The sequence below is a fragment of the Gorilla gorilla genome, chromosome 21 (assembly GCF_029281585.2).
Source record: "Gorilla gorilla gorilla isolate KB3781 chromosome 21, NHGRI_mGorGor1-v2.1_pri, whole genome shotgun sequence".
In the NCBI taxonomy this organism is placed as follows: domain Eukaryota; kingdom Metazoa; phylum Chordata; class Mammalia; order Primates; family Hominidae; genus Gorilla; species Gorilla gorilla.
This window is the reverse complement of record NC_073245.2, coordinates 10,135,419-10,144,985: the sequence shown is the minus strand read 5'-3', so window position 1 is coordinate 10,144,985 and position 9,567 is coordinate 10,135,419. Positions and strand designations below refer to the sequence as shown.

Here is a 9,567-nt window from a genome sequence, read left to right as displayed (position 1 = left end):
ATGCTTTCCTTACTGTTGCTCCAGGAAAAACACACCATATGAGAGACATAAATGCTTGCTACAGAGGCCTAATCTAGGCCATGCTTGGGACAAACTCGATGCTGTAGTCACCTTCCTGAGGCTTACTTTCTCCTGGGCATCTAAACTTAAACAATTCCATCCCTCCCTAGCTCTACCCCCTCTGTGAGGCTCTTGTGAGAATGATAACATTACATAAACTGTAGGTGCTCAAACAGTGTTTATTGAATGACTGATGACAGAGGAAACAGTTCTATGTCATTTTATAGATAGCAAAAATAGAGAGGAACTTGGAGTTTTAAGGGAAAGATCCACATTACTGCTCTTCTGCTTCCTCTAGCTCCAGTGATGGTGTTGGCAGTATGTTTGGTGGAGGTGGTGCTGGTGGTGACGAGGCAGTGGCAGAATCTCTGCTTTCTTTGGTGTTACTCTTGGTAGAAGTAGCAGTGTATGTGATCTGTCCTGGGGTCATAGTGCTGATGGTGGCAGAGTTCATAGGGGTGGCATTTGGAATGATGACAAAGTTGGTATTAGCAAAAAAGCTAGTGCTTTTGATTTGGGGGAGAACAGATAAAATATGTTTTCTTTGTATCACAGCACTAGAATTCTTGGCAGGTTTTAGCATTTCTTGGACGTCTTCATTAAGTACATTTGGTGTTCCATATTGCAGGTAGTTTTTAATCAATTTAACCACTTTTGGTCCAACACAACATTTTTTCATCTTGCATTTCTGTATCTCTTTTTCATCCACATTGCAGTGATCCCTGCATCTCCCCAAACCCATTAAACAGCGTCTCAAGCCAATAAATTCTGTATAAAAAAAGAGAAAGCCATTGAGCCAAGGTTAATAACTAGAGATGATGTTAAAACTGCTAGTGGGAGATGGATAGACTAAGAGAGAGTTTACTCGTACTACATTTTAAGCCCAGCGTTTAGGAATGTTGATGAAGGCAAATGTGCAGGCTGAGAGCGTCTCTATGCCCCTCTTGAATCCAAAATAAATTTCCTGTTTAGTCTGCCTTCCTTGAGTAACTTTAAGAAGCAAAGGGCACGTAGATGATAGAGTAATTATTTGCTTTTCGGATGGAATTTTAGACCTTGTCGGACATCACTATCCCATCTCCATAATCTTGGGAAATACCAATGAGAGCCAAGTCCATCATAAAACTAATTTAAGAAAGAAGTTCAAAAGAGAATCAATAGAATTTTCAGGAGTCTTATCTTTTCACCAAACTCAGTAGCCCATGACTTCTCTCTTCTCAACAATCACTAGATCTGTGATTCCTGAAGCATGGTGTTCTATCTCTTCTAGCCTCTTTGGACACTCTATCTCTCAGAAGTCTCATTCATTATGCTAGCCTTAACCTCATATCCACCAAGGTAACATCTGTATTGTTATCTATAATTCTAAATTTCCTGCTCGGCTTAGTACCTTATCTTTATCTGCTGAATGACTTTTCCATCCTAATGTCTCGTGTTTCTTTTTTCTGAATCAAGAAAGCTTTTCTCCCTTGTTCATCTTAATAACCCAATGATTTTCCATAAATTACAAGAGATTTATGTAGCATCTGCTAATTTTCAAAGCATATTTGCCTACATTTCCACATTGTTTTCTCATCAAACGGGAAACAGAAAAATTCTTATATTGGAATCAGCTGCATTGATTAACCCCATTATACTCATGTGAAATTGAAGTTCAAAGTGGTTAAGTGACTTTACCCAAGATGACACAGCCATACTTGCTTATGGTACTACCCATTTCCTAGGGTCCCAAGATAAAAACATTAGAAGATAAAAACATTAGAAGCATCTTTGACACTTCCACTTTCCCTGCCCCGAAACCCTTTGCTAATTTTTTCAAATAGCTGGATGATTCTTGTATTCTGAAACAAATCTCAGTGCTTCTCCTTTCTTTTCCAAAAACAATGGTTAATCCCCTGGCTTAGCCTTTTGCTATAATGCATTCCTAGATGCTCTTATGGTAGTTTGGGGGTTTTCAGGAAGACAAAGTCTGAGAGAAGTGATAAAGGCTCTGGAAAACCTGAAAGAATTCAAGATGGAGAACACAGGCCTGTTTACTTGATCTTGAAAGGGTTTTTTTTTGAGCATGAGGGAAGAACTTCCTCCTTTCTACACCAAGCACAAACTGATAGGAACCTTTGCTTCAAGAGGTGGTTTCACAGGAAGGGAACAACACACACTGGGGCCTGTTGGGTGGAGGGAGAGCATCAGGAAAAATAGCTAATGCATCCTGGGCTTAATACCTGGGCGATGGGTTGGTAGGTTCAGCAAATAACCATGACACACATTTACCTGTGTAACAAACCGCACATCCTGCACAAGTACCCCAGGACCATGACACACATTTACCTGTGTAACAAACCGCACGTCCTGCACAGGTACCCCAGGACCATGACACACATTTACCTGTGTAACAAACCGCACATCCTGCACAGGTACCCCAGGACCATGACACACATTTACCTGTGTAACAAACCGCACGTCCTGCACAGGTACCCCAGGACCATGACACACATTTACCTGTGTAACAAACCGCACATCCTGCACAGGTACCCCAGGACCATGACACACATTTACCTGTGTAACAAACCGCACGTCCTGCACAGGTACCCCAGGACCATGACACACATTTACCTGTGTAACAAACCGCACATCCTGCACAAGTACCCCAGGACCATGACACACATTTACCTGTGTAACAAACCGCACGTCCTGCACAGGTACCCCAGGACCATGACACACATTTACCTGTGTAACAAACCGCACATCCTGCACAGGTACCCCAGGACCATGACACACATTTACCTGTGTAACAAACCGCACGTCCTGCACAGGTACCCCAGGACCATGACACACATTTACCTGTGTAACAAACCGCACGTCCTGCACAGGTACCCCAGGACCATGACACACATTTACCTGTGTAACAAACCGCACGTCCTGCACAGGTACCCCAGGACCATGACACACATTTACCTGTGTAACAAACCGCACATCCTGCACAGGTACCCCAGGACTTTAAAAAAAAAAAAGGGCATTTAAGATAGAAATAGAGCTAAAAGGAGGTAGACCTGGGCTTAGTCTTAGCATGATAGACATATACAGGGCAGGAAGGCAGCATTATATTTTGGATAGTTTCTGAATAGACAAAAAATACCCTGCTTTCTCTGTAGCTTCCTGGGTATTTCCACTGGACACAGTCTGGCAGTTGGGGCCTATGAGAATGTATCAGTGCATGACTGATACAATAGGTAAGCTCTTTAGCCATCTTTTTGAACAGCTAATCTTTCAGTCTCCTCTCTTTGGGTTTCCATTGTCATGGGCAGCCAAATCCTTGGTTCCTCTCATCTACCCATCTTAAACTTGGGAATCCACCTTACCTGTGTTCACCTGGTACTGTAGCATGAGGCTGGCAAAGATAGGAAAAAGGAGCTTCATGGTTGGGTGCCAGAGAGGAAGCCTTGGATCTGGGTTGATCCTCCTGAGCTCCAGCCTTTATTGGCCTCTTCATGGCCTTATGCCATGAGCAGTGAAGTGCAGCCAAAGCAGGTTTGTATGCTGCTCGCAGTATAGTTGTGTTTTTTCTGACTCTGTTTGAAAACACCCTTTCTTGAACACCTCTATGCAACAAATTCCTTGCTCTTGATCCTGGAGGAAAACATAAGATAGGTAAGATGAGAAAGAAAGAGCAAGCCCTTTGCATGTGTCTCTCTTTTGCTTTTTTGAGATGGAGTCTCACTCTGTTGCCCAGGCTGGAGTGCAGTGGCGTGATCTCGGCTCACTGCAACCTCCCCCTCCCAGGTTCAGGCAATTCTCCTGCCTCAGCCTCCCAAGTAGAGTATCTGGGACTACAGGCATGCACCACCATGCCCAGCTAACTTTTGTATTTTCAGTAGAGACGGGGTTTCACCATGTTGGCCAGGCTGGTCTCAAACTCCTGACCTCAAGTGATACGCCCACCTTGGCCTCCCAAAGTGCTGGGGTTACAGGCATGAGCCACCGCACCCAGTTGCATGTCTCTTTCTTAACGTTGGAGTAGGATAAGAGTTAGATATTTGATTCACTGATTGTCAGCCCAGTTATGCTAAGGTTGGCACTTAGTGCATGAGAATTAGAAGAGCTACAGGAGAGTGAAGATTCTGCCTTGTTTGTACTGGTATGTCCAGTGGCCAGCATGGGTATTGGATCAACATACAAAGTCAGTACGTTTGTTAAACAAGTTTGTGGGAGACAGCTCTTGGCATATCTTTAACTTTTGAGTTTACAATGATTCCCACATCCTTTTAAAGTAGCAACTAAAAAAAAAACTTTTTTAACTTCGCGGGTATATGTGCAGGATGTGCTGGTTTGTTACATAGGTAAATGTGTGTCATGGGGGTTGGTTGTATAGATTATTTCATCACCCAGCTATTAAGCCTGGTGTCCATTAGTTATTTTTCCTGATCCTCTCCCTCCTCCCACCTTCCACTCTCCAGTAAGCTCCAATGTGTGTTGTTCCCCTCTGTGTGTCCATGTGTTCTCATCATTTTGCTCCCACCTATAAGTGAGAACATGCAGTATTTGGTTTTCTGTTTCTGCCTTCATTTGCTAAGGATAATGGCCTCCAGCTCCATCCATGTCCCTGCAAAGGACACGATCTCATTCTTTTTTATGGCTGCATAGTATTCCGTGGTATATGTGTACCACATTTTCTTTATCCATTCTTTATCCAAATGGCCAAATGATGGGCATTTGGGTTGATTCTATGTCTTTGTTATTGTGAATAGTGCTGCAATGAACATATGCATGCATGTGTCTTTATAATAGAACCATTTGTATTCCTTTGGGTGTATACCCAGTAATAGGATTGCTAGGTCAAATGGTACTTCTGACTTTAGGTTTTTGAGGGATTGCCACACTATCTTCCACAATGGTTGAAATAATTAAAAGCAGCAATTTTTATAGTGTACTGCTCAGATTCCTTGGTCGTAGCTGATTGATCCAGGTGTAACAATAGAACCAAGCCTACCAATCAGATGCTTTCCCCTGCTAATTTGGGACATTTCCTAAGAAACTCAGATATTGAAGCTCATTGGCTCTGAATATTATTAATTGTTCAAGTTTCAAGAGTTTCCCTGGTTCCTTGCCTTCCTGAAATTCATGTCTTCTTAGGATTTCATTAGCTACTATAGTATCCAATGACTCCTCAGTTTTGTTTAAATTAACTGTTATTTTTTAAAACAATAAAAGCAAATCTTATGAACTTTCACTTTATGAAATGTATATTTTACTTCTATGAACAAAAATAATCAAGCTTAGGCATATTTACTTACTACTTGTCAATATCAAGAGATGGAATTAACAGCCCTTTGGAATCAGTTAATCCTGAATATCACATATTAATTGGTTTCTGGTGTTTTAAGATGCATTGAAATAACATTATTCACCTCATTGTGTCTTGCTAGTCCCAAAGCAAGAAGAATATGGAAAGTACTGGTACAAAGAGAAGCACAGTTATTATGGAACAAAAAGTTGAGTTAATAAGAATTGGAAAGTTATGAAAAATTAAGTATGTTGCATGTATATATGGAATGAATCTATCAACAGTGTAGCATAATTTTGTAAAAAGACAAATTATTCACATGTGCAAAGTGTTGCATTTATGTGTATCAGTTGGGAAATGAAAAACACTAGCTTTTTTCAACAGAAATATTTTTAATACTCAGAATTATGTGCTTATAAACTCTCTACAGAAGCTGACTGTGGGCTTGGTCTCCCAGAATGACTACCAGAACATCCCAACAAACTGGCCCAGCAGAGAATCTGCTAGTTCTTTCATAGTCAGGAAAGTACGGTGACAGGATCCCATGATTAGACATGTTGGACTTCAAGAACACACCATGGTAGCTGTAATATAAGAGCAAGGATATTTTTCTGCTGCTTCTACAACTGTCTGTTGAAACCCATAGAGCTAGGGATCAGACATTGGAATGTAGCAGAAAAACTCAACTGAGTTTAAAGATTTAATTTCCCTAACAATTTAGAACTGTCAAATTTTCAATTTCTTCTTGGGTCACATCAAGTAATGTTTATTTCTTCTAAATTTCATTTTTGGCATAAAGTCACTCACAATATGTCCTTTGATCTCTTTACTATCTATAGAGTTTGTAGTGATGGCTACGTGTTTTATTCTTCATATGGGTAATGTGTTTTCAATTTTTTCTTTGTTATTCCTATAGTGAATTAATTAATTGGTCATTTCAAAATCAGCTTTTGGTTTTGTTGATTCTATGTTTGATTTTTATTTAATTATATTTTATTTTAAATATTATGAAAATTAAAAAATATTTAATTATTTTCTCCTCTCAGCTTTATCTTCCTTTCTTTGAACTTCTTTGAATAAAATTTCATTCTTTGAATAAAATTTCATTTTATTCTGTTATTGTTTTCTAACTTATTATTTGTGTTGTTATCTCATACATTTTCAGCTTTTCTTCAGTATAACCAAGTGGGTAAGACTCTAATTTTCCCTTTATATGCAGCTTTAGTTGGGCTTCATAAGTTTTTATTTGTAGTGTTTCGTTATCATAATCATTCACTTAAAAATAAACACTTCAATTTCCACTGTGTCATCTTTTCTGACATATGAATTAGTTTGAACCTTGCTATTCACAGTGTGGTGGAAAGACCAGAAGCATCAACAGTTCCAGAGAGCTTGTCAGAAATGCAGGATTTCAATTCATCTCAGAATGAGTCAATCAAAATCTGCATATTAGGAAGATCCTCAGGTGATTTGTATGCACTTTAATATCTGAGAAACATTGGTTGAGAAATGTGTTTCTTATCTGAGCATGTGGGGACATTTTAGTTATGAGGGAACTTCAAACAGTTTGTGGAAGATGACATTAAAATATAAAAATATAAAGATATAAACTTTATTTCTCAACATAAGCTCCATCAAGTTCAAGACACTTTTGTAAGCAATGGTACCAGCCACTTAGTCTATCCCTGAAGGACTGAGCTTCCTGGGAATTTAACCACATCAGTGTTCTTTTACATTATTAACTGAAGAAAAATTGGTGTCCTTTAAAGATTTTTTTTAAGATTAGGAGATGAAAAGAAGTCAAAAGGAGCCATGTCAGGATGGCAATGTGGATGCCTAATGACTTTCCATCAAAACGCTTGAAAAATTGCCCTTGTTTGACTAGGGGAATGAGCAGGAGCATTGTCATGTTGGAGAAGGACTCTCTGGTGAAGTTTTCCTGGGTATTTTTCAGCTAAAGCTTTGGCTAACTTTCTCAAAACACTCTCATAATAAGCAGATGTTGTTGTTCTTTGGCCCTCCAGAAAGTCAACAAGCAAAATGCCTTGTGCACCCCCAAAAATTGTTGACATGACTTTTGTTCTTAACTGGTCAGCTTTTGCTTGGACTGGATCACTTCCATCTCTTTGCTTTGATTTTGCTTTGTCTTCAGGGTCATACTGGTAAAGCCAAATCCCAACTTTTGTTACAGTGCTTTGAATAAATGCTTCAGGATCTTGATACCACTTGTTTAAAGTTTCATTGAAAGCTGTGCTCTTGTTTGTAGCTGATTTTGGCACAATGGTTTTGGCGCCCATCAAGTGGAAAGTTTGTTCTTCTTTAATTTTTTAGTCAGATTTCCATTAACTGTACCAACTGAGAAGTCTATGATGTTGACAATTGTTTTTACTGTTAATTATCAGTCCTTTTCAACTGGGGCATGAACAAGATTAATTTTTTCCTCCCAAACTGATGTGGGTGGTCTGCTGCTGGTGGCTTCACCTTCAATATTATCTCATCCCTTATTAAAATGAGTTATCCATTTGCAAACTGCTGACTTCCTTGGGGCATCGTCCCATAGACTTTTTGTAAAGCATCAATGATTTCATCATTCTTCTACCCAAGCTTCACTGTACATTTGATGTTTGTTCTTGCTTCAATTTTAGCAGAATTCATGTTGCTCTGATAGGAGCTCTTTTCAGACTGATGTCTTATCTTTTTTAGTGTCTGAAACTAGATCTTGTTCAAACATTTTATAACCAGTCAGTATTAGTTTATTTTGGTGCAAAACATTTTGAAATTCTTACATGATTTTTTTCATAATATACATTTTCTTGAACTTTTTGTTATTGATTTCTAAATAATTTCTATATTGGGGAAGGGAATGACATATGGCATAATTTTTGATACTGAGACTGCTTTATTGATCATGTTTTCTACTTTTTTGATACACACATTTATTGCTATAAAATTCCCTCTTAGTACTGCTTTTGCTGTATCCCATGGGTTTTGGAATGTTGTATTTCCATTTTCATTTGTTTCAAGAAATTTTAAAATTTCTGTCTTAATTTCTTCAATGACCCAATGGTCATTCAGTATTATGTTTTTTAATTTCCATGGGTTTGTATAGTGTTCAAAGTTCCTCTTGTTATTGATTTCTACTTTTATTCCACTGTGGTCATAAAAGATACTTGATATGGTTTTAATTATTTAGATTCTTTTGAGACCTGTTTTGTGGCCTAACAAGTGGTTTATCTTTGAGAATGTTCATATGGTGAGGAAAATAATGTGTATTCCATGGCTGTTGGATGAAATGTTCTATAAATGTCTGTTAGGTCCATTTGGTTTATAGTGCAGACTAAGTCTGATATTTCTTTGTGGATTTTATGTCTTGATGATCTGTCCAGTGCTGAAAGTGGGGTGTTAGTGTCCCCAACTATTATTGTTTTGGGGTCTACCTCTCTCTTTAGAACTAATAATTTTTGCTTTATATATCTGTGTTCCCTAGTGTTGGGTGCATATATATTTATAATTGTTATATCCTCTTGCAAAAATTGACTCCTTTATTATTAAACAATGACCTTCGTCTCTTTTTACAGTTTTGTCTTGAAAGATATTTTTATCTGATATAAGTATAATAACTTCTTTTTTGGTTTCTATTTGCATAGAATTTCTTTTTTCATTCCTTTATATTCAGTCTATGAGTTTCTTTATAGGTGAAGTGAGTTTCTTATAGGCAGCATGTAGTTGGGTCTTGCTCTTTTATCCATTCAACCACTCTATGTCTTTTGATTGGAGACTTTAGTCCATTTACATTCAATGTTCTTATTAATAGGTAAGGACTTACAACTGCCATTTAAAAATTTATCTTCTGGTTGCTTCATCGGTTCTCTTTTTCCTTCCTTCCTTCCTTCCTTCCTTCCTTCCTTCCCTCCCTCCCTCCCTCCTTCCCTCCCTTTCCTCCCTCCCTCCTCTCTCCCTCCTTTTCTCCTCTCTCCCTCCTTTTCTCCTCTCTCCCTCCTTTTCTCCTCTCTCCTTCCTTCCCTCCCTCACTCCTTCCCTCCCTCCCTCACTCCTTCCCTCCTTTCCTCCTTCCCTCCATTCCCTCCATTCCCTCCCTTCCTTCCCTTCCCTGCTCCCTCCCTTCCTCCCTCCCTCCCTTCCTTCCTTCCATCTTTCTTTGTGTAAAGTTGACTTTGTGTGGTAGTATGTTTTAATTTCTTGCATATTTGTTACAGGTTTTTGTT

General features: G+C 38.9%; 1 protein-coding gene across 1 annotated transcript; it reads right to left on the bottom strand.

Moving 5' to 3' along the window:
• Window positions 1-219: 219 nt before the first annotated feature.
• DEFB129 (defensin beta 129) lies at window positions 220-3,508 on the bottom strand. Its single transcript, XM_004061626.4, has 2 exons — window positions 3,420-3,508; window positions 220-828 (listed from the first exon to the last, which is right to left on the bottom strand). The coding sequence occupies exons 1-2, from the start codon at window positions 3,475-3,477 to the stop codon at window positions 335-337; spliced, it is 552 nt and encodes a 183-aa protein (XP_004061674.4). The 5' UTR covers window positions 3,478-3,508; the 3' UTR covers window positions 220-334.
• Between the last annotated feature and the right edge of the window lie 6,059 nt (window positions 3,509-9,567).

Excerpts from the sequence above, each read along its gene's own strand:
- DEFB129 (XM_004061626.4), bottom strand. The coding sequence starts at position 3,477 with ATGAAGCTCCTTTTTCCTATCTTTGCCAGCCTCATGCTACAGTACCAG. Across the intron at positions 829-3,419 it reads ACAGTACCAGGTGAACACAG|AATTTATTGGCTTGAGACGC; the intron begins GTAAGGTGGATT and ends TTTTTTATACAG.